The following is a 25,030-nucleotide window of genomic DNA, read 5'->3' as shown; positions in this document are numbered from 1 at the left end:
CAAAATTTTAAAGAGCAAATCAACATGCAATCATGTGTCAAAAGTTTGCAAACACATTTTCAATTGTACCAAATTTCAACCCCAAAACCATACACCAAACTAAAATTATCACACAAATTTCTGCCCTCTCCACCATTTTTGAGGGCAAATTAGTGACTCAAATGGGTCCTTTGACGGGACCCTTCTGTTTCTATATCTATACTAATGCTACACAACATAAACCTCGCATTCATACAACCATGAGAGAGCATGGCCTATAGCTCATCACTCGGCTGGCCATTTCCGGCCAGAGATTATAGAAAATGGCACTGAAAAAACATGTAATATACAAACGATGACCGCATGTTTTATATTTAGCTTAAGTTGCCAAAACTGGAACTCTTTTGTTGTTTCCCATACAAGCTTGTCGAAGCATATTGTATCCGTTCCTGTAATGTTCGAGCGAGAAGCACAGCTGCCTTATAGCTTCTCGTTTTTCTTCTGCTCCTTCCATGATCACGACTCTTTGCCTCTGAATCTCCTCCTCGAGTTCCTTTGCTCTTTCTGTCAGCTCCTCCACCAGTTTTCGCGCCCCTTCAGCCCCGTTGAGCAGTTCTTGATGTTCCGTCTGCATTTGCTGCAAATTCTTGTTTATCTCATTGATCTGATCGTCTCTTGAACTTGCCTCTGCCTGTAGCATAGCGGCTTTGGTGCTAAGCTCCTCTCTTTCTGTTTTCATTGCATCAAGGGTCTTGTTTAAATTCTCCATTTGGTTGCTTCTCTCAAGGATGTCCGCCTTCAACTGCTCGATTTTGCCTTTAAGTCTCTCCTCCATTTCTGCTTTTCCAGCTTTCATCTGTCTGATTTCATCCTCCAACAAACGACCACGTGATTCCCAATCTTTAAGCTGCTCCTCTAAATGTGTCCGTTCTGATTGCAATCGAGATATTTCAGCCTTAACCTGTGCCTTCTCGGGAAAAATCTTCTCCTCGGCATCAGATACTGCGATTTTCAAATCCATGACTTCATTATCTCGGTCTGTTAAACTACCTTTCAACCTTGAAATTCGTTCCTGCAGCTTGGACACCTCTCGTTTCTCTGTGTTGAGCTTCGTTTTCCACATAGAAATATCCTTCTTAGCGGATTCAAGCTGACCCTGCAACCATTGGATTTCCTCAGAGGGTTTATTACTCTCAAGTTGCTGTCTCAAACTTGCAACCTCTTTTTCTGAATGTTGAAGTCTATCTTTTGTGGCTCTAAGCTCTTTCACCATTGCCTCAATCTTGCTATCTCTGTCTTGAACTTCTCCCGACCCACCGACCCTTTTATGAATCTCTGACGGTTCATTTATCTCCCTGTCTCTTGCACCCTCATGTATCTTGGCCTCTTTCGGTTTTGAAAATTCAAGTGCAAGCTTAAGACCATTATTACGTTGTGCAGGCTCTGGTTCAAGTGCAAGCTTAAGACCATTATTATGTTGTGCAGGCTCTGGTTCAAGTGCAAGCTTAAGACCATTATTATGTTGTGCAGACTCTGGTTCAAGTGCAAGCTTAAGACCATTATTATGTTGCGAAGACTCGTACCTTTTGATCTTGATGTTCAACCTGGCAATCTCTTCTTCCGATTCCCGCAATTTTTCATTTCTGCTTGTCAGCTCATGCTCATATTCTGCAATTTTTGCAGGAAATTCTTCGGTATGATCAGGTTTTGCACCCATGAATGAACTGTCCACATTCTCTTCCTGCTGCATCCGAAGCTTCTCCTTCACTTCACGAAGCTCAATTTCCAACTCAATTATCTTTCTCGTCTGCCCTTGATCAAGACCATTTGACAAGGGAGTTGAATAATTGTTGACTGAAGAATCATCAGATTCTGGCTCAGAATAATCGGTAAATGAAAATGATTCGTCTCCCTCTTTCTGGTAATGATCTGAGCTGTTTCCACCAGGGCCAAGGAAGAAATCAAATCCAGCAGCACGAGGGCCAGATTTATGACGCCCTAGCTTTCCGGGTTGGACATCAGGAGATGGCAATGCAGATGGCAGTTCTGAACCAATGTCAGAAAGGCATGAACTCTGGGATTGGAGATCCGAGGGTGCATTCTTCCGCAATTCTCCTGTCACATGATCATAACGTTCGGCCAGGGACCGGTACAAGCGATAAAACTCTTCAACGTGAGCAATCAATTCAGGCCTCTTTTGATAATACATTTCAGCCTTTTTTGCAAATGAATCCCCATCCTCTTCGACCAGCTTCAACATCCGTTTGATGCTCCGATCCATCTCTGAGGAGAAAGATCGTTTTGTCATTTTCTTGAGAGGCATTTTGGTGAATAATTGACTATAGCAATCAACACTTTAGAACTTTGACCAAAAAATCAACTCTAGAGATATTTAAACATGCATAATTTGGAAAACCAACTTCCTCCACCGGTTTGGGTAGTTGGGGTCGAATAACACCTACACCGTTAGATCAGGAAAAGTAACGCTAAAATTATACAACCGCAGTCCGCTTTACCCATTTTAATCTTGCCTTCATTTAGAATGTGCAACAAGAAATCCTTGGTACTGATATTTTCCCAAATCTCAGCTTAAAGTGCCACAAATGTCGTTAAAGGACGCAACAAAGAGATGTTTCCTCTCAACAATAAACTTTCTACTCATATTTTTGCATTAACAAATAAGAAGAAAATGGGAAAAAACAGCGTTAAGCCAAAAATAGTAAAAAAATCTGACTTAACCCAGAATTCCTCGTAAATAAGTTAAAACCAATTATAATACCATCGCTCGAATTTAACTAGGTCGAGCTGAATGAAATCTTATAAACAGATTACTGTTATTTTAAAGTTAACCCAGGCATAGTATTTTTCATTTTCTATGAGAAACTAGATATGAAGCGTAATACTGGGGAAATTCATCATTAGACATCTCTCTCCTATGCCTTTGTTGCAAATGACATTTCAAAAATAAGTAAATAGATACACTTACAAAGTTATAAATAAGACTGAAATAGGTGTTTGTTGCTCACCCTCGAGATTATCTGCAAGCCACTTAGAGTTCTTGTGACTGATGTGACTATCCCACCAACATGAACGAGACTTTCTTGATTCTAACCTCTTCATAGTCTTATTGGACTCAACCTGAAATATAAAAACAAGATATCTTATGCCTGATCTGTGAAAGACCATCGCTATTTAGATGCTTGACACTAAGATGCAACTATTTCATTCAACGTTAAACCCTTGTGATGCTAACAATATGTGCCTTAATGTACCACCATCCCACTAACCATGTTTAAGTTGACAACGCTCGTTTTCCCATAACCTAAATGTTGTTGCAGGGTTGATCTGTCATTCGTCTTAGTTTAATTTTGACACGATAAAATTAAACTCAAACTCATTTGTCTACAAATTGTTCAGTTCTCTAACTACAACAGATATCTGCAGAATTAGCAAAGGCGGAGTTTGATGGAGTTTCAGTTCTTACCAAAGAATTAGCCATTTGCTAATATCGTTGAAACTTCGAGTTGATACTTCCGCTAGAATATTTACCTCTTCACCTAAATACTAGGAGTCACACATCAAAGCATGTGTCTAAAAAAAAAAAAAAAATACTCCACTCGATCAATTCTCTAGATAATTGTATAGATAGATTACCATATATGTCGTTTTTTCTGACAAAATGATATTCTAAATCACTTTAATCTATAGGACGAGAATTCGAACTCGAGTGCAAAAGACTGGCAGATGCCAACTTGGCTAACTCAAGTGATTTACACACCATCAAACAATGCCAACAAAGCTGGACTCCAAGAGAGCAACACAGCCCAAGTTCAGTTGGGCCTACAGAACTGAAACCTGGGCCGATACACTGTTTTATGGGCCCATAAACTGTCCTAAAAACCAAGAAAAGGAATCTTCTGGTTTTTGGTCTGAATGATAAGGAAAAAAAAGAAAAGAAAAAAATCTGAATCTGAATCCGCGGAAAGGGAGTGCAGTACATGTACATCTGTTGGAAATGAAGACTTTCCAGGCTCCAGCTAATTGCCCCACATCCCTCACCTTCCATTCCAAAGGCAGTAAATTTGGTAGATGGAAATTTAATAATTACTCAATTATAATATATATATATATATATATATTAAATATAAACATTTTAATTTACCGCAAAAAGAACAAGAAATTATAAGTAGAAGATCAAAATTCAGCAATAATTCTTGATTCTGAAAAAGTAGGAACTTGTAATCCAAATCGTAAGTGGCTGTAAATTAGTTTGATTGAGAGTATAGATGTATTTATAAGAATTTCAAGAAATTTTGAATTCTGATATAAGCAAACAACTTAACAAAACCAGCAGAATCACATAAAGCAGGCATTTTTATGAACAAATTCAAATACCCAGATGGAAAATTCATTAAAGTTCTTACCTTTGAGCTTTGTTCTTGCAGACTGAAGAGAAAGAAGACAGATCCCAGGGCTGGAAAGAGAGAGAGAGAGAGAGAGAGAGAGTTTGGGAAATGGGAAAATTTGGGTTTGAGGCTCCAGTCCACAAGTTTCAAATGGGAAAGAAAGACAACTTTTTTGTTCCTTTTTGATCTTGTTTTGTTTGCTTTTTGCTTCTTCTCTCAGCTCTCTCAAATCAGCTGAGATTAAAATTCAACAAAGTAAAAATACTCTCTTTTTGTTAACTTTATTTGATATTTATTTGGGAAAGACATCATCTCATAATCTCTTTCATTAAATCCTTTCAATCTATCTAACGGTTAAAATTATTATAATTTTAAAAATAATTTTTTATTTGTAACCGTTAGATCAATTTTCAAAAGTTCGAATTGATGAATTGAAATGATTTGATGAAAGGGATATACAGATGATAGTATTTTTGGACAACAAAATCCAATAAGAAATTCCATGGAGGTTGATGTCAATCTCATCACCCTTTCAATTGACCAAATTTGAAGACACAAAGGCAAGGCATAAACATGTGACATGTGACATGTGACCCTTCGCAGCTTCCTGCATAGTTGGGGCAATATCTGCCGTCCATTTTAAATTTTTTTTAAAATTCTTTTGGTTAATAATTTTCTAGTTTATTTATTTTGTTGGTTATAACTTATAACTTATAAATTTCTAGTTGACATAGAATTATCATAAGACGTATTTCTCCTATCCTTTTCAATTTCTTCCACTTGAAATCACTGCCAAAAGAATTTGATTTCCTCCACATTTACATCAAGAATTAAATTTATGGTCCATATTGATGTGGACTCGTTTTCCGTCCCCATCTTTACGTAAGGCATTTGCTTTAACAACAAAAATTTCATAATACATACCACATTCGTTATTGTAAACTAAAAATTTTGTGTAGGAATTTCACTTTTGATACAAATGTTTTATGTATGAATTAGGGTGATAATATTTTTTATGTATGTTTATATTTGATTTCATTTTAAGAACTTTCGGTCATTGAATCGTATGAATTAAAGGTAATCAATAGGTATAAATAAACAAGGAGTCTGTGAAAGGTAAAAAAAAAAATGTGTAAGTAGCATCATAAATTAGTATTGAACTTATCATTCGCCTACAAAATATATATTATCATGTTATTATGGTTAATAGGACGACAAAGTATATGTAAGCATATGACATGTTTTAATAGGATCTTACATGTAAGTAAATGACACGCATATTAACTTTTAGAACATGATATGTTATGTGTTATGACAACCTTAAGGAAATTTTATTCAAACCCAACTTTTCCCCTTCTACAATCAACTTATAATTTTTTTATTATGAAATCACAATTTTGTTGCACATTCAAAATGGTTAGAAAGAATGAAGAAAAAACAGGTCATTAGTAGAAAATACCTCCGATCAATCCTATCTCCACCCCTTCACAGAAATACCCCCAGATCGCCGAAAGGCTTTCAACCCACTCTTCTATTAGCCTAGTGCTCCAACAAAAATTCTGCTTATGCTATGTTGGGCGTTAGTTATTTCTATTGAATGATCTAAACTCTTTGATTTTGAACATCTAATTGGTTTAATTCACAAATTATCGGACTAATATTAATGGTTGAGATTAAATAAATTCGCTTGATTGGATGATTTCTCTTAATGGCGGTTGGCGTGTGAAAGAGGAAGAGGGTAAGTGGTGGTGTGAAGAGTGGTGCATAAAAGGAAAGATTGTTGAACAAAAGCAATATAAAAAAATAAGGCTCATTAAATATGCGACACAATTTTAAGCTATTGGATTTCTTTTGACCGGTTTAGATTAAAGGGGGGATGAAGGGGAGAGAAATATGAGGGAAGAGAATTCAAGTTCACCTAGAGAGAGGCAGCATCTTATGCGATGTCACCGTAGTATTCTTCCTTCGGTACTCCCAGTACCAATTCAAGACAGCAGCTTGTGGATTATAAAGGAGACATCCCAAATCCAAGCATTCCTTCCCTTGTCTTCAACAATCCCCACATAACCATCATTACCATGCCAAAGTCCTCCACCCGTTCCTCTGCTAGTTGTAACAACCTTTCTTTTAAGGATGGTACCGAGAGAGACACACCATGCAACCTAATTGGAGATGCAATACCAAGTCGCTTTTTCATTTTCTTCTTTTATTTTCTAAAACCATTTTCCATATGAGATAAATTTGGGATGTCAAAAAAATAAATAATTATAAATTATGTATAGAGGGAGAAAATTTGAGTCTGAATAAAATTTCCAAATCTTAATCAGATGAGTGCTTGAACATGATTAAGATATATTACAAATCATAATGTACGTAAATCACCTTAGATATATTTTTTCGGTCCTCTAATGTTAAGGAGCTCACATTTTTGTGTCATATTTGAAAACCGCATGGTGCAAATGTTAGTCAATAACTCTATTTTGTTACATATTAGTTGTATCCATCATATCATATGTGATATTCAAATAGAAAAATAATAGATACACCTCTTTTTATTTCCTACACATTCTTATTTAATCTTATTTATTGTTTTTCATGTAATATATTTAATATGACAGTTATAAAAAAAAAAGAATATATGAGAAACTAAAATAAGAGTGTACAAATTCAAATAATAGTACGACATGTTATATCCTTAGCATTACTATTTCTTACTCTATCTTCATTGCTTAAATATAGCAAAGGGGACAAAGGATAAGGTTAGCCTGTGCATGAGATATTTTTTTTTATTGGAAATACTTGTAACTATTAGCTACGTATGCATACCATTTAATAAGGAGACATATGATAACTGACGAAATAATGGACAACAATTGTGTTAAGAAACATTATCCACAAGGCTGTCTCAACTCTCAAATATAGGAATTTTGTTCCATAGCTACCTGGGTAACGCAACCAACTTGGTCTTCTAGTTCCTGCGTAACTTAATCACATGCAACTAGATACACGCGCCGCGCACACACATACATGTATATGCACGCCTTATATATAATATATAACAAAATAAAAGATTAGATATTTATACATACACAAAGCATTCGAACTTGAGAGATAGGGAAACTAAAACAAAATTTGAAGCTAGCTAGTATGTCAGGAGGAAGACCAATGGTAGAGAAGGAGAGTACAATGAGTGGAATATTACCAAACTATCATCATCCTCATCATCATCATTTGGTTCTGATCCATGGTATAGGGCATGGAGCTTGGTGCTGGTACAAGATCCGGTGTCTAATGGAAGCTTCAGGCTACAAAGTCACATGTCTTGACCTCAAAGGTGCTGGTGTTGATCAATCTGACCCTAATACCGTCCTCACTTTCCAAGACTATAACCAGCCTCTCACTGACTTCTTGTCCAGTTTGCCAGGAAATGAAAGGGTGGGTATTTCTATGCATACGTTTTGTTAGGGATAGTCGTGCACTCGATCAATATCGGTCTCAATATCATCGGTCAGTGTGTGTTCCACCTTTTAACACTCACACACTCATCAACAATTGAGACCGATATGGATTGTATATTATGCATACAAAGAAGTGTAGGGCAGGTTTAATGAGACTAATGTTACAAGAGATTGTATATTATGTTATATGGATTAAGTTTGTGTGGATTAACACTGTTTTGGTAGGTAATACTTGTGGGACATAGTGCAGGAGGTATGAGCCTGACTGATGCCATACACAGGTTTGCTAGCAAAATACATATGGCGATATATGTTGCAGCAACCATGTTGGAGCATGGATTTTCCACCCATCAAGATATCATAGATGTAAGAATATTAATTTCTTCTATTCCATTTTTCTTCTTGTTAAAATCCTCTTCATTTTTAAGAAAAGTTCTTCGGAGTTCAAGTGCTATACTATGTAATTTTCTTGTCTTTTCCCTTTATTTACACGGAAAAATAGGCAAACTTACATATTATAATTTATAGGCCATGAATTAAGAATTCGGATCTTCGCCGGATCTTTTTTGTGAGAATTCTGAGAATCTATGAATCATGTCCGTTCATTATACATCGTACGGTCAGAAATTATTTTAAATTTTGTTATTTAAAATTAAACACAAAGAATACCTGATAAAACTGACTGCACGATGTGCGATGAATGAACACGATTTACTGATCTCCAGGATCCTCGCAAAGAGGATCCCTGTTGGATGAATTAAATACCTTTGTCATTACCAGAATATCTCTCGATATATTCGTTAAATGGGGTTCTCGCCGATATTCAAAAGGAGGCGAAGCAATATTTTTTCTTGAATTTCTCTTAAATTTTGGAGATATTTATGCAACGTCGACAATTTCGATAAAAAATTTATAATTCGGTCCAATATCTGGTAAATCTGGAAGATTTTAAAGATATTTCAGTGGAAATTTCTGTAAAGTTTTGGTGGATTGTTAATGTTGTGCACTTTCGATCATAAGGTTCCTTATCGGTATAGAAGTCAAATAGTACTAGAAGTCTAAGGAGATTTGACAAAAGGTTTCTTGAGTAGCGCTGTGAAAACTAAGTTGCCTTGGTGTTCAAGCAAGCCTGCATTGACATTTATATTTAATCAATTTCCTGTATTTATGGACAGGGAGAACCTGACTTATCGGCATTTGGAAACGTAAACAAGTTCATATATGGGTTGGGAGTTGACCAGCCTCCAACTAGTGTCATAATAAAGGAAAATTTTCATCACCAAATCTTGTACCAGATGAGCCCTATAGAGGTAAGCAATACCATTACTATACAGTACATTTCCTTCTTATATAGAGATCGAAATTTTTTACGGAACTTACTGAAATTGAAAATAAATAGTCGTTAACAAGTTAAGTTGATTCGTTAATTCAATAAGAAAAAGGGCTTTAGTGCGAGATTTTGTTGGTACCATCCAACTGAATCCAATTCAACCTTCACTCTTGATCATAAAACGTCACTTGTTGAAACAATGCGAAACGTTATCTTGTTCCAAATTTAGAGCAACCCCTATTGTACTCTCTTTAAATTGTACTATAACTGAATGCAATTACAGTTGAATATAAACCAGTCCAGTGCATTACGGCCTAGCTATACAAAATATGCATAACTGCACTGTTAACTGCAGCTAGCTAGCAGGCAGACAAAATGTCAATGTCCCCAAACCAACATGACACAACAGCCCATCTCATGTATATGCCCACATATATTGAATTTGTCTGGTATCACAGGGTTGGATTTTTCTCTTATTTTTTGCCATTTTAAGGCAGACAGGAACACAATAAATTTAAGCACAATCTAGCAAGGTAATGTATTCATATTCTCATTCGAATCATCATCTCTGTAACTTATATGAATTTAGTGTAAATTGTCCTATCATTTGTTAAAATAGATGTATTCATATTCTAATATTATTTGGCATTGAATTATGTTTTAGGACGCAACTTTAGCTTCAATGCTGCTGAGGCCAGGACCTGTTATGGCGTTGAAAGGCGCTCGCTTTCAAGGAAACAAGGAAGCTGCTGATCGTGTGCCAAGAGTGTACATCAAGACCATGCATGACCATGTTCTAAAGCTTGAGCAGCAAGATGCCATGATCAAGAGATGGCCACCATCCCAGGTCTTTGTTCTCCAAAGCGATCATAGCCCGTTTTTCTCCACCCCCATTTTGCTCTTTGGTTTGTTGGTTAAAGCATTGGCTTCCATCAAATGTGCTTAAAATTTTGGAATTGCAAACTCTATCTTAATTTTTGTCACATTGGTAGAACCATTGAACTCAATCAAATGTGCTTCCTTTTTCTCCTATTGTGCTTCGTCTGACGCAGCGGAAGCTGAACCTGTGCTTAGTAGTCTCTCAAAGTAGCTAGAGCCAACCACTACAACCAGGGCCGTCTCTAAGATTTTGGGGGTCCTATGTGAAATTTGTAAAAGAGTCCCTCCTTAAGATAGTTTTAATTTTTAAAAAAGGTATGACAATGTATTAATACTAGAAAACATTCACGTAAATCAAAACAAAGTCACTTAGTACTATTGTAACATCCCACATCGTCCAGGGGAGTGGATCCTGTAAACTTTATATGTATATTCCCATCTCTACTTGCACGAGGCCTTTTGGGAGCTCATTGGCTTCGGGTTCCATCGGAACTTCGAAGTAAAGCGAGTTCGCTCGAGAGTAATCCCATGATGGGTGACCCATTGAGAAGTTCTCGTGTGAGTTCCCAGAAACAAAACCGTGAGGGCGTGGTTGGGGCCCAAAGCGAACAATATCGTGCTACGGCGGAGTCGAGCCTGGGATGTGGTGGGGGCCCGGACCGGGATGTGACAACTACAGTCTAGTGGTGTTCCTATTCACTTGGAAATAAGAGGTTTTAGGTTTAATTATTGTCAAAGGCGAATTTGAACCACATTATTATTAGCCAAATGTGAGGCTTAGCTCACTCCCCCACCCCTATATTGTATATAATATCGTTTGTTCAAAAAATAAAATACTAAAAACAAACTTAACACCCACTGATTGTATGTTTGCAAGTGTCCTTAATGATAAGTAAAAAGATCTACAAACCTTCACTAAATAATCAAAAGCAGTTTTATCTTAAACAATTAAACATAAAAAAAAAAAAACTTCAAACCTCTAACTTTAAAGTTTTACATGAACATATATTGTTGTTATATAATAAAATTAAGAAACTTTCATTTTTAGGGTGTTATTAGACACTCAAAATATCTCATTGTACTCTAAATTTTTATATTTAGAGATTAAAAAAATCTCTAATGAAGAGTGTACAATGCGGTTTTAAAATGCTATCAAAAGAATTTTTTTTTAAATATAAAACATTATTACATGATGTTAGATGACAAAAATTTAGAGGTCCTTTCAAATTTGGAACCCTATGCGACGGCACTTTTCGCTCCCCCTCAACGCCCCCTCTGACGCCCCTCTAACTACAACCTTACTATCATCGGGAGTAACTCCGTTGGATTGCCTCCTCATTTAGCTCCGTTGAATGGAGCTGGATTCCTCGTTCTGAATCAAGCTGCTCACATGGCAGAGACTTTGACCGATTCGAGGGTGTGCAATCTCTCCTGGGCAGCTACGCCTCCTCCCTCACTGGTCTTGGTTCGCTCTCGTGACGGGCTCCCATGCAGCCCGTAGGCTTTTTTTTGGCTGAAGTCTGATGGCTAAGTTCTATCAGCCTCCCCTTCTTTTGGTCACCATTAGGGTGCTGAAAGTGTTTTGTCTGTTTCTAGGTAGACTTTCATGTTTCCTAGTTTGTATCGAAATCACTATCCTGGGTAATTTGTGTTTTTTGTTCGGCTTTTTTTCGGCCTCTCTTGTATTTGTTGTTGCCTGTTTTGGGCTTTATGAAATGAGCTTTCGTCCGAAAAAAAAAAATCAAATAACGAAAGTTCATAAAGTTTCAATTAGAATGAGACAATTGAAATATATATTGACAAATTTTATTGACATTGATTTAATAGTAGTTATAATCATAGGAGTGAATATAAAAACAAAAAAATTTCATGTGTCTTGAAAAATACTAGAACCTCATGTTGAAAGATTGACAAAATAAAATACAATGTATAACGAATGATTCTACTTATAATTACTAAAACCCCCACCCTTGCTATGTTGTACATGGTAAGATGAAAATTAGTGGATAATATCAGTTTAGTTAATAGTGAAACGTTCCATTCTATATGAAATTTTAACCAAATACGTGTGATAACAAGAAATTATAAAATAGAGGAGACGAATAGTGTCCATCCTTCTGTAGCCCAACTATGTTATCACTCTTTTTTTTTTTTATCATCACAAAGTGCCAAAGTAGCTAGTTGTCTACCGAAATTTACACTTTGTTTTATTATCCTTGGTTAGACCAATTTCAGTGTTGCTAAATATATGCTCAGCATATACTGAAGGCGACATGATCAATTCACATCATTCACTTGATTCTTTGCCAATGATTCAATTTTCAGCTCTAATTATAATGCATAAATCGACGGCTCGTTCATGTTATAAATGTTTCAGTAGTACATAAATTTTCTCTTAGACTCAACCCAAATAATTTTTTGGAAGAAGAAGACGCACGCGGTTTGTTAAGTGATGGAAATTGGGGGAAGAATTAAGTTGGTTTGGTTTTCTTTGGGGATCTTCCTTCTGTTTCAATTTGCTCAGGCCTTCGGTATGTATTCTCTCCTATTTCATCTTTATTTTGTATACGATCTGAAACAGAAAATTGTGAAAGAGTTGTTTATAATTTATATTTGGAGTGAAGATTGCATGCATGCATGCAAAAGGCGAAGAGTGAATTATTTGTACTGATGATATGTTTGGTTTAATTTTCAGATAAAACAGACCCTACTGACAACGTAAATCTAAGTCCAATCTGGGCTTGGAGAAGTGCTTACTATTGCACTAACAGAACAGTAAGCCCACGTACACACAAACATGTGTGTGTACATACGAAGTTTTATTTGTTACATGATATCGGATATATAAATCGTTCTTTTGATCCCTTGGTTACCAATAATTCATAGTCAGCCACCTTTGAATCCGATATTAATGGTAAGAGTTAAAAACATATCTATTTATAATGACTAATAAAGCATATTTATCCGACATGATGAATTTAGAAACTAGAATGACAATTTGACATGTTATGTTTAGCAAATAATAATATATTTTGCAGTACATACATAGGTGGCACTGAGTGTGGGTGTGTGTGTGTGTGTATGAAATTTAGTTCAAGTCGGAAAAACCTTTCGAATTGTGGAAATTCAATGACTTGACCATTTTTTTTTGTTCAACATATTCTGTCTTTCTGGGTGGTTTAATTGTTTTTGAGCTTGTGATTTAACTTTTGCAACTTTGACTTAAAATTAGATGAACAAAAATAATTCGACTGAATAATAAAATATTGAAAATATATTATGACTTAAATGAACCAGCCTAGAAGAAGAAATTTGAAGTGTTTGATGGGTGTTTTTTAATATTAGGCACCTTCTCATTGCTCGCCAAAGGGGCAGCTGACATTCTCAGGAATCGTGGACGTGCCCGCAAATGAGACCGGTGAATACTGCAGCTCAGGCTGCTCCGCCCACGCCTTGGATGTGCTTAAATGTATCTACCTCTGCAAAGAAGACTTCTGGTTTCATAACAATGCCACTGTGCATGTTCTCAACACAACCATCATTGAGGGATGTAAGTTTGTGTGGATTAACACTGTTTTGGTAGGTAATAATTGTGGGACATAGTGCAGGAGGTATGAGCCTGACTGATGCCATACACAGGTTTGCTAGCAAAATACATATGGCGATATATGTTGCAGCAACCATGTTGGAGCATGGATTTTCCACCCATCAAGATATCATAGATGTAAGAATATTAATTTCTTCTATTCCATTTTTCTTCTTGTTAAAATCCTCTTCATTTTTAAGAAAAGTTCTTCGGAGTTCAAGTGCTATACTATGTAATTTTCTTGTCTTTTCCCTTTATTTACACGGAAAAATAGGCAAACTTACATATTATAATTTATAGGCCACGAATTAAGAATTCGGATCCTGGCCGGATCTTTTTTGTGAGGATTCTGAGAATCTATGAATCATGTCTGTTCATTGTATATCGTGCGGTTAGAAATCATTTTAAATTTTTTTATTTAAAATTAAACATAAAAAATACTTTATAAAACTGACTGCATAATGTATGATGAATGGACATGATTTACGGATCTCCAGGATCCTGTTGGATGAATTAAATACCCATTTTAATCTTGCCTTCATTTAGAATGTGCAACAAGAAAACCTTGGTACTGATATTTTCCCAAATCTCAGCTTAAAGTGCCACAAAAGGACGCAACAAAGAGATGTTTCCTCTCAACAATAAACTTTCTACTCATACTTTTGCATTAACAAATAAGAAGAAAATGGGAAAAAACAGCGTTAAGCCAAAAATAGTAAAACAAATCTGACTTAACCCAGAATTCCTCGTAAATAAGTTAAAACCAATTATAATACCATCGCTCGAATTTAACTAGGTCGAGCTGAATGAAATCTTATAAACGGATTACTGTTATTTTAAAGTTAACCCAGGCATAGTATTTTTCATTTTCTATGAGAAACTAGATATGAAGCGTAGTACTGGGGAAATTCATCATTAGACATCTCTTTCTAATGCCTTTGTTGCAAGTGACATTTCAAAAATAAGTAAATAGATACACTTACAAAGTTATAAATAAGACCGAAATAGGTGTTTGTTGCTCACCCTCGAGATTATCTGCAAGCCACTTAGAGTTCTTGTGACTGATGTGACTATCCCACCACCATGAACGAGACTTTCTTGATTCTAACCTCTTCATAGTCTTATTGGACTCAACCTGAAATATAAAAACAAGATATCTTATGCCTGATCTGTGAAAGACCATCGCTATTTAGATGCTTGACTCTAAGATGCAACTATTTCATTCAACGTTAAACCTTCGTGATGCTAACAATATGTGCCTTAATGTACCACCATCCCACTAACCATGTTTAAGTTGACAACGCTCGTTTTTTCCATAACCTAAATGTTGTTGCAGGGTTGATCTGTCATTCGTCTTAGTTTAATTTTGACACGATAAAATTAAACTCAAACTCATTTGTCTACAAATTGTTCAGTTCTCTAACTGCAACAGATATCTGCAGAATTAGCAAAGGCGGAGTTTGATGGAGTTTCAGTTCTTACCAAAGAATTAGCCATTTGCTAATATCGTTGAAACTTCGAGTTGATACTTCCGCTAGAATATTTACATCTTCACCTAAATACTAGGAGTCACACATCAAAGCATGTGTCTAAAAAAAAAAAAATACTCCACTCGATCAATTCTCTAGATAATTGTATAGATAGATTACCATATATGTCGTTTTTTCGGACAAAACGATATTCTAAATCACTTTAATCTATAGGACGAGAATTCGAACTCAAGTGCAAAAGACTGGCAGATGCCAACTTGGCTAAAGCCCCGTTTGGGATTGAGGTGATTTTAAAAAAATCCACTGTGAAAAAAAGCTGAGGGTCATTTTTATGTTTGGTAAACTGAAAAAAAAAGGCTTATTTTGGAAGCTGCTGTGAGAATAAGCTGAAAATCAAAAGAAAAGCTGAAGCTGCTATTTGCTGCTTTGAAAAAAAACCAATTTTTTCAAAGCACACGGAGCTACAGTGCTCCTTTAATGAAAAGACACACTATCATCCTGTTTTTTTTTCCAAAAACACTTTCACAAAAAAGTTTACCAAACACTCTACTGGCTTTATTTCACAGCCGTTTATTCTCACAGCACAACCGCTTATTCTCACAACAGCTTTTTTTCAAAGCACAGCAATACCAAACCAGCCCTAACTCAAGTGATTTACACATCATCAAACAATGCCAACAAAGCTGGACTCCAAGAGGGCAACACAGCCCAAGTTCAGTTGGGCCTACAGAACTGAAAACTGGGCCGACACACTGTTTTGTGGGCCCACAAACTGTCCTAAAAACCAAGAAAAGGAATCTTCTGGTTTTTGGTCGGAATGATAAGGAAAAAAAAGAAAAAAAAAATCTGAATCTGAATCCGCGGAAAGGGAGTGCAGTACATGTACATCTGTTGGAAATGAAGACTTTCCAGGCTCCAGCTAATTGCCCCACATCCCTCACCTTCCATTCCAAAGGCAGTAAATTTGGTAGATGGAAATTTAATAATTACTCAATTATAATATATATATATATATATATATTAAATATAAACATTTTAATTTACCGCAAAAAGAACAAGAATTATAAGTAAAAGATCAAAATTCAGCAATAATTCTTGATTCTGAAAAAGTAGGAACTTGTAATCCAAATCGTAAGTGGCTGTATTTTAGTTTGATTGAGAGTATAGATGTATTTATAAGAATTTCAAGAAATTTTGAATTCTGATATAAGCAAACAACTTAACAAAACCAGCAGAATCACATAAAGCAGGCATCTTTATGAACAAATTCAAATACCCAGATGGAAAATTCATTAAAGTTCTTACCTTTGAGCTTTGTTCTTGCAGACTGAAGAGAAAGAAGACAGATCCCAGGGCTGGGAAGAGAGAGAGAGAGAGAGAGAGAGAGAGAGAGAGAGAGAGTGTTTGGGAAATGGGAAAATTTGGGTTTGAGGCTCCAGTCCACGAGTTTCAAATGGGAAAGAAAGACAACTTTTTTGTTCCTTTTTGATCTTGTTTTGTTTGCTTTTTGCTTCTTCTCTCAGCTCTCTCAAATCAGCTGAGATTAAAATTCAACAAAGTAAAAATACTCTCTCTTTTTGTTAACTTTATTTGATATTTATTTGGTAAAGACATCATCTCCTATTCTCTTTCATTAAATCCTCTAAATCTATCAACCTGTGTCTTTGAAAATTAAACTAACGGTTAAAATTATTATAATTTTAAAAATAATTTTTTATTTGTAACCGTTAGATCAATTTTCAAGAGTTTGAATTGATGAATTGAATGATAATATTTTTGGACAACGAAATCCAATAAGAAATTCCATGGAGGTTGATGTCAATCTCATCACTCTTTCAATTGACCAAATTTGAAGACGCAAAGGCAAGGCATAAACATGTGACATGTGACATGTGACCCTTCGCAGCTTCCTGCATAGTTGGGGCAATATCTGCCGTCCATTTTAATTTTTTTTAATTTTTTTTAATTCTTTTGGTTAATAATTTTCTAGTTTATTTATTTTGTTGGTTATAACCAAGGAAGAAAATATCGGTAATATCGGAAATATCGGTAGTCCGAAAACACGGAAATGTCGATGGAAATATCGATATCGATAAAAATTACATGAAAACCACGGAAATTGTAAGAAAAACTTGGAAATTTTTATTGAAACTTTGCAGGATGTTTATTTAATCAATTATCTATTAGTTTATCACAAAAAATTGGAAGGAAATGCATTGCATGATGGATTTAACATTATTAAGTTGATTATATAGCGAGCTGACAAACATTATGAGTGTAGAAAATATGTAGTAATTAATGAAAGAAGTCTAAACACATAATTTTTCAAGTATTTTTGGATTTGATGGAAACCAAGCAAATTAGTAAGTCTCGTTAACTTAATAATAAACCCCAAAAAGAGTCTAACCTTTTATTCTTTCCTTCCATCCTTCCATTCCATCTGCTCTCTCTCTCTCTCTCTCTCTCTCTCTCTCTCTCTCTCTCGTCCCTTTCTTCTTTTCTTTATATTTTCTATAAAGTTATCTACTCACTCTCTCTCTCTCTCTCGTCCCTTTCTTTTTTTCTTTATCTTTTCTATTCCCAATCTTCTTTCACTCCTCAAACACCTGCAACATCTCACTCCTTCCTTTTATACAAGGGTCCAGTAGCAGCAGTTCAGTGCGCCCTAGTTCCTTCATTTTATCTCTTATTTTTTCCTCAAAGATCCAATCTTTGAGCTCTAGATCACCTCTTTCTGCTCCAAAACTCACGCAATTAGGAAAAGCTCATCTTTTAGTTACTCTGGCAGCTCAAAATCCACAAAAAATGGAGATGGGTTTTCTCCCCCTGCTCATCCTCTGCCTCTCAGTTTCCATTTCCAGTAAGTTTCTTCCCCAAAATCTCAAAAATGGCGACATGGGTTTTGTTCATTTGGTATTTTTCTCTCACCCCTTTTGATTTTTTCAAGTGCGGAGCTCGCCTCCAAGGTGGGTGTGAACTACGGCCAGCTGGGCAACAACCTCCCGCCACCATCGCAGTCGGTGAAGCTCATCCAGTCTCTCAAGGCCAAGCGAGTCAACCTCTACGACGCCAACCCCAAAATCCTCACCGCCTCCAATCAGACGCTCGCCGACCATTGGGTCCACACCAACGTCGTCCCCTTTTACCCGGAGACTCTGATTCGGTACCTCCTCGTTGGAAACGAAACCCTCAGCCAACTCGATAAACAGATCTGGTATAATCTCGATATTCTCGGCTAAGCATCTCGATATTATCGGTAATATCGCGATATTATCGATATTTTCTTCCTTGGTTATAACTTATAAATTTCTAGTTGACATAGAATTATCATAAGACGTATTTCTCCTATCTTTTTCAATTTCTTCCACATGAAATCACTGCCAAAAGAAATTGATTTCCTCCACATTTACATCAAGAATTAAGAGTTTAAGAAAACTAATGAAAAGAGCTTGAAAACTTTGAGTTTTAATAATAAGGACAAAATAAAGAGTAAAGTGAATAGTACCAGAATTGATTTTTTAGTGTAAAAATGTGGTTTTTCATTAAAATGAACAGTACCGAATGTTTTTCGTTAAAGTTTCCTAAGTTTATGGCCCATATTGATGTGGACTCGTTTTCCATCCCGATCTTTACGTAAGGCATTTGCTTCAACAACAAAAATTTCATAATACATACCACATTCGTTATTGTAAACTAAAAATTTTGTGTAGGAATTTCACTTTTGATACAAATGTTTTTTGTATGAATTAGGTTGATAATCTTTTTTATGTATGTTTATATTTGATTTCATTTTAAGAACTTTCGATCGTCGAATCGTATGAATTGAAGGTAATCAATAGATATAAATAAACAAGAAGTCTGTGAAAGGTAAAAAAAAAGTGTGTAAGTAGCATCATCCAAAAAAAAAAAACTGTTATGTGATTAATCCAAATAACACAATGAATCGGCATAATAAATTAGTATTGAACTTATCATTCACTTACAAAATATATATTATCATGTTATTATGGTTAATAGGACGACAAAGTATATGTAAGCATATGACACGTTTTAATAGGATCTTAGATGTAAGTAAATGACACGCATATTAACTTTTAGAACATGATATGTTATGTGTCATGACAACCTTAAGGAAATTTTATTCAAACCCAACTTTTCCCCTTCTACAGTCAACTTATATTTTTTTTTATTATGAAATCACAATTTTGTTGCACATTCAAAATGGTTAGAAAGAATGAAGAAAAAACAGGTCATTAGTAGAAAATACCTCCGATCAATACTATCTCCACCCCTTCACAGAAATACCCCCAGATCGCCGAAAGGCTTTCAAGCCACTCTTCTATTAGCCTAGTGCTCCAACAAAAATTCTGATTATGCTATGTTGGGCGTTAGTCATTTCTATTGAATGATCTAAACTCTTTGATTTTGAACATCTAATTGGTTTAATTCACAAATTGTCGGACTAATATTAATGGTTGAGATTAAATAAATTCGCTTGATTGGATGATTTCTCTTAATGGCGGTTGGCATGTGAAAGAGGAAGAGGGTAAGTGGTGGTGTGAAGAGTGGTGCATAAAAGAAAAGATTGTTGAACAAAAACAATAAAAAAAATAAGGGTCATTAAATATGCGACATAATTTTAAGCTATCGGATTTCTTTTGACCGGTCTAGATTAAAGGGGGATGAAGGGAAGAGAATTCAAGTTCACCTAGAGAGAGGCAGCATCTTATGCGAGGTCACCGTAGTATTCTTCCTTCGGTACTCCCAGTACCAATTCAAGACAGCAGCTTGTGGATTATAAAGGAGACATCCCAAATCCAAGCATTCCTTCCCTTGTCTTCCACAATCCCCACATAACCATCATTACCATGCCAAAGTCCTCCACCCGTTCCTCTGCTAGTTGTAACAACCATTCTTTTAAGGATGGCACCGAGAGAGACACACCATGCAACCTAATTGGAGATGCAATACCAAGTCGCTTTTTCATTTTCTTCTTTTATTTTCTAAAACCATTTTCCAGATAAATTTGGGATGTCAAAAAAATAAATAATTATAAATTGAGTATAGAGGGAGAAAATTTGAGTCCGAAAAAAAATTCCAAATCTTAATCAGATGAGTGCCTGAACATGATTAATATATATTACTAATTAACTTAATCCACAAAATGTTGAACGAAAAATAATCCACTAACGTTTATTGGTATGTTAATTCAAGAAAAACAAATAACATATTGAATGTGTTAATCACTTATTAATCATAATGTGTAAATCACCTCGGATATATTTTTTCGGTCCTATAATATTAAGGAGGTCATATTTTTGTGTCATATTTGAAAACCGCATGGTGCAAATGTTAGTCAATAACTTTATTTTGTTACTTATTAGTTGTATCTATAACATCCCACATCGCCTAGGGAAGTGGATCATGTAAGCCTTATATGTATATTCTCATCTCTACCTAGCACGAGGCCTTTTGGGAGCTCAATGGCTTCGGGTTCGTTAAGCGAGTTCGCGCGAGAGCAATCCCATGATGGGTGACCCACTGGGAAGTTCTCGTGTGAGTTTCCAGAAACAAAACCTTGAGGGCGTGGTCGGAGCTCAAAGCGGACAATATCGTGCTACGGTGGAGTCAAGCCCTGGGCGGATGTGACAATATCCATCATATCATATGTGATATTCAAATAGAAAAATAATATCATATGTGATATTCAAATAGAAAAATAATAGATACACCTCTTTTTCTTTCCTACACATTTTTATTTAATCTTATTTATTATTTTTCATGTAATATATTTAATATAACGGTTAAAATAAAAAAGAATATATGAGAAACTAAAATGAGCGTGTACAAATTCAAATAATAGTACGACATGTTATATCGTTAGCATTACTATTTCTTACTCTATCTTCATTGCTTAAATATAGCAAAGGGGAAAAAGGATAAGGTTAGCTTGTACATGAGAATTTTTTTTTATTGGATATACTTGTAACTATTAGCTACGTATGCATACCTGATAATAAGGAGACATATGATAACTGACGAAATAATAGACAACAATTGTGTTAAGAAACATTATCCATAAGGCTGTCTCAACTCTCAAATATAGGTATTTTTGTTCCATAGCTACCTGGGTAACGCAACCCACTTGGTCTTCTAGTTCCTGCGTAACTTAATCACATGCAACTAGACACACATACATGCATATGCACGCCTTATATATAATATATAACAAAATAAAAGATTAGATATTTATACATACACAAAGCGTTGGAACTTGAGAGATAGGGAAACTAAAACAAAATTTGAAGCTAGCTAGTATGTCAGGAGGAAGACCAATGGCAGAGAAGGAGAGTACAATGAGTGGAATATTACCAAACTATCATCATCCTCATCATCATCATTTGGTTCTGATCCATGGTATCGGGCATGGAGCTTGGTGCTGGTACAAGATCCGGTGTCTAATGGAAGCTTCAGGCTACAAAGTCACATGTCTTGACCTCAAAGGTGCTGGTGTTGATCAATCTGACCCTAATACCGTCCTCACTTTCCAAGACTACAATCAGCCTCTCACTGACTTCTTGTCCAGTTTGCCAGGAAATGAAAGGGTGGGTATCTCTATGCATACGTTTTGTTATGGATAGTCGCGCACTTGATCAATATCGGTCTCAATGTCACCGGTCAGTGTGAATTTCACCTTTTAACACCCACACACTCATCAACAATTGAGTAGACGCGATTGCCCTTAACATTTCTCTTATATGCATACAAAGAAGTGTAGGGCAGGTTTAATGAGACTAATGTTACAAGAGATTGTATATTATGTTATATGGATTAAGTTTGTGTGGTTTAACACTGTTTTGGTAGGTAATACTCGTGGGACATAGTGCAGGAGGTATGAGCCTGACTGATGCCATACACAGGTTTGCTAGCAAAATACATATGGCGATATATGTTGCAGCAACCATGTTGGAGCATGGATTTTCCACACATCAAGATATCATAGATGTAAGAATATTAATTTCTTCTATTCCATTTTTCTTCTTATTAAAATCCTCTTCATTTTTAAGAAAAGTTCTTCGGAGTTCAAGTGCTATACTACGTAATTTTCTTGTCTTTTCCCTTTATTTACACGGAAAAATAGGCAAACTTACATATTATAATTTATAGGCCATGAATTAAAAATTCGGATCCTCGCCGGATTTTTTGTGATGATTCTAGGAATCCATGAATCATGTCCGTTCATTATACATCGTACGGTCAGAAATTATTTTAAATTTTGTTATTTAAAATTAAACACAAAGAATACCTGATAAAACTGACTGCACGATGTGCGATGAATGAACACGATTTACTGATCTCCAGGATCCTCGCAAAGAGGATCCCTGTTGGATGAATTAAATACCTTTGTCATTACCAGAATATCTCTCGATATATTCGTTAAATGGGGTTCTCGCCGATATTCAAAAGGAGGCGAAGCAATATTTTTTCTTGAATTTCTCTGAAATTTTGGAGATATTTATGCAACATCGACAATTTCGATAAAAAATTTATAATTAGGTCCAATATCTGGTAAATCTGGAAGATTTTAAAGATATTTCAGTGGAAATTTCTGTAAAGTTTTGGTGGATTGTTAATGTTGTGCACTTTCGATCATAAGGTTCCTTATCGGTATAGAAGTCAAATAGTACTAGAAGTCTAAGGAGATTTGACAAAAGGTTTCTTGAGTAGCGCTGTGAAAACTAAGTTGCCTTGGTGTTCAAGCAAGCCTGCATTGACATTTATATTTAATCAATTTCCTGTATTTATGGACAGGGAGAACCTGACTTATCGGCATTTGGAAACGTAAACAAGTTCATATATGGGTTGGGAGTTGACCAGCCTCCAACTAGTGTCATAATAAAGGAAAATTTTCATCACCAAATCTTGTACCAGATGAGCCCTATAGAGGTAAGCAATACCATTACTATACAGTACATTTCCTTCTTATATAGAGATCGAAATTTTTTACGGAACTTACTGAAATTGAAAATAAATAGTCGTTAACAAGTTAAGTTGATTCGTTAATTCAATAAGAAAAAGGGCTTTAGTGCGAGATTTTGTTGGTACCATCCAACTGAATCCAATTCAACCTTCACTCTTGATCATAAAACGTCACTTGTTGAAACAATGCGAAACGTTATCTTGTTCCAAATTTAGAGCAACCCCTATTGTACTCTCTTTAAATTGTACTATAACTGAATGCAATTACAGTTGAATATAAACCAGTCCAGTGCATTACGGCCTAGCTATACAAAATATGCATAACTGCACTGTTAACTGCAGCTAGCTAGCAGGCAGACAAAATGTCAATGTCCCCAAACCAACATGACACAACAGCCCATCTCATGTATATGCCCACATATATTGAATTTGTCTGGTATCACAGGGTTGGATTTTTCTCTTATTTTTTGCCATTTTAAGGCAGACAGGAACACAATAAATTTAAGCACAATCTAGCAAGGTAATGTATTCATATTCTCATTCGAATCATCATCTCTGTAACTTATATGAATTTAGTGTAAATTGTCCTATCATTTGTTAAAATAGATGTATTCATATTCTAATATTATTTGGCATTGAATTATGTTTTAGGACGCAACTTTAGCTTCAATGCTGCTGAGGCCAGGACCTGTTATGGCGTTGAAAGGCGCTCGCTTTCAAGGAAACAAGGAAGCTGCTGATCGTGTGCCAAGAGTGTACATCAAGACCATGCATGACCATGTTCTAAAGCTTGAGCAGCAAGATGCCATGATCAAGAGATGGCCACCATCCCAGGTCTTTGTTCTCCAAAGCGATCATAGCCCGTTTTTCTCCACCCCCATTTTGCTCTTTGGTTTGTTGGTTAAAGCATTGGCTTCCATCAAATGTGCTTAAAATTTTGGAATTGCAAACTCTATCTTAATTTTTGTCACATTGGTAGAACCATTGAACTCAATAAAATGTGCTTCCTTTTTCTCCTATTGTGCTTCGTCTGACGCAGCGGAAGCTGAACCTGTGCTTAGAAGTCTCTCAAAGTAGCTAGAGCCAACCACTACAACAAGGGCCGTCTCTAAGATTTTGGGGGCCCTATGCGAAATTTGTAAAAGAGTCCCTCCTTAAGATAGTTTTAAATTTTAAAAAAGGTATGACAATGTATTAATACTAGAAAACATTTACTTATATCAAAACAAAGCCACTTAGTACTATTGTAACATCTCACATCGCCCAGGGGAGTGGATCCTGTAAGCCTTATATGTATATTCTTATCTCTACTTGCACGAGGCCTTTTGGGAGCTCATTGGTTTCGGGTTCCATCGGAACTCCGAAGTAAAGCGAGTTCGCGCAAGAGTAATCTCATGATGGGTGACCCACTGGGAAGTTCTCGTGTGAGTTCCCAGAAACAAAACCGTGAGGGCGTGGTCGAGGCCCAAAGCGAACAATATCGTGCTACGGCGGAGTTGAGCCTGGGATGTGGTGGGGGCCCGGACCGGGATGTGACAACTACGGTCTAGTGGTGTTCTTATTCACTTGGAAATAAGAGGTTTTAGGTTTAATTATCGTCAAAAGCGAATTTGAACCACATTATTATTAACCCACTGTGAGGCTTAGCTCACTCCTACACCCCCACTCCTACACCCCATAGTGTATATAATATCGTTTGTTAAAAAAAATAAAATACTAAAAACAAACTTAACACTCACTGATTGTATGTTTACAAGTGTCTTTAATGATAAGTAAAAAGATCTACAAACCTTCACTAAATAATCAAAAGCAGTTTTATCTTAAGCAATCAAACATAAAAAAAGCAAATTTGAACCACATTATTATCGTCAAAAGCGAATTTGAACCACATTATTATTAACCCACTGTGAGGCTTAGCCCAC

At 35.9% G+C, this 25,030-nt stretch overlaps 2 protein-coding genes across 22 annotated transcripts; one reads left to right on the top strand and one right to left on the bottom strand.

The window, feature by feature from the left end:
* Positions 1 to 35: 35 nt before the first annotated feature.
* Positions 36 to 16,694, bottom strand: LOC126615095 (protein NETWORKED 4A-like). 15 transcript variants are annotated; one of them, XM_050282822.1, is made up of 4 exons: positions 16,434 to 16,694; positions 15,121 to 15,193; positions 14,662 to 14,773; positions 36 to 2,262 (listed from the first exon to the last, which is right to left on the bottom strand). In XM_050282822.1, exons 2-4 carry the CDS (start codon positions 15,133 to 15,135, stop codon positions 359 to 361), a joined length of 2,031 nt encoding a protein of 676 aa, XP_050138779.1. In that variant the 5' UTR covers positions 15,136 to 15,193; positions 16,434 to 16,694; the 3' UTR covers positions 36 to 358. The 15 variants fall into 15 exon arrangements, with proteins under 15 accessions (XP_050138779.1, XP_050138781.1, XP_050138777.1 ...); XM_050282824.1 differs by lacking the exon at positions 14,662 to 14,773 and adding an exon at positions 3,006 to 3,117; XM_050282820.1 differs by having other exon boundaries at positions 15,121 to 15,187.
* On the top strand, positions 7,494 to 24,127 carry LOC126615097 (methylesterase 17-like). 7 transcript variants are annotated; one of them, XM_050282834.1, is made up of 6 exons: positions 17,640 to 17,988; positions 18,076 to 18,342; positions 21,441 to 21,733; positions 21,993 to 22,133; positions 22,941 to 23,075; positions 23,760 to 24,127. In XM_050282834.1, the coding sequence occupies exons 3-6, from the start codon at positions 21,446 to 21,448 to the stop codon at positions 24,039 to 24,041; spliced, it is 846 nt and encodes a 281-aa protein (XP_050138791.1). In that variant the 5' UTR covers positions 17,640 to 17,988; positions 18,076 to 18,342; positions 21,441 to 21,445; the 3' UTR covers positions 24,042 to 24,127. The 7 variants fall into 7 exon arrangements, with proteins under 7 accessions (XP_050138793.1, XP_050138794.1, XP_050138791.1 ...); XM_050282835.1 differs by having other exon boundaries at positions 21,437 to 21,733; XM_050282839.1 differs by having other exon boundaries at positions 18,076 to 18,384; positions 21,453 to 21,733.
* Positions 24,128 to 25,030: the final 903 nt, after the last annotated feature.

The sequence above is a fragment of the Malus sylvestris genome, chromosome 3 (genome assembly GCF_916048215.2).
Source record: "Malus sylvestris chromosome 3, drMalSylv7.2, whole genome shotgun sequence".
NCBI classification, from domain to species: Eukaryota; Viridiplantae; Streptophyta; class Magnoliopsida; order Rosales; family Rosaceae; genus Malus; species Malus sylvestris.
This window is presented reverse-complemented; position numbering and strand designations above follow the sequence as displayed.

Excerpts from the sequence above, each read along its gene's own strand:
- LOC126615097 (XM_050282837.1), top strand. The coding sequence starts at position 7,533 with ATGTCAGGAGGAAGACCAATGGTAGAGAAGGAGAGTACAATGAGTGGA. Across the intron at positions 22,134-22,940 it reads CACATCAAGATATCATAGAT|GGAGAACCTGACTTATCGGC; the intron begins GTAAGAATATTA and ends ATTTATGGACAG. Across the intron at positions 23,076-23,759 it reads ACCAGATGAGCCCTATAGAG|GACGCAACTTTAGCTTCAAT; the intron begins GTAAGCAATACC and ends ATTATGTTTTAG.
- LOC126615095 (XM_050282818.1), bottom strand. The coding sequence starts at position 14,955 with ATGGAAAAAACGAGCGTTGTCAACTTAAACATG. Across the intron at positions 14,774-14,922 it reads GCGTTGTCAACTTAAACATG|GTTGAGTCCAATAAGACTAT; the intron begins GTTAGTGGGATG and ends TTTATATTTCAG. Across the intron at positions 2,263-14,661 it reads GCTTGCAGATAATCTCGAGG|AGATGGATCGGAGCATCAAA; the intron begins GTGAGCAACAAA and ends CTTTCTCCTCAG.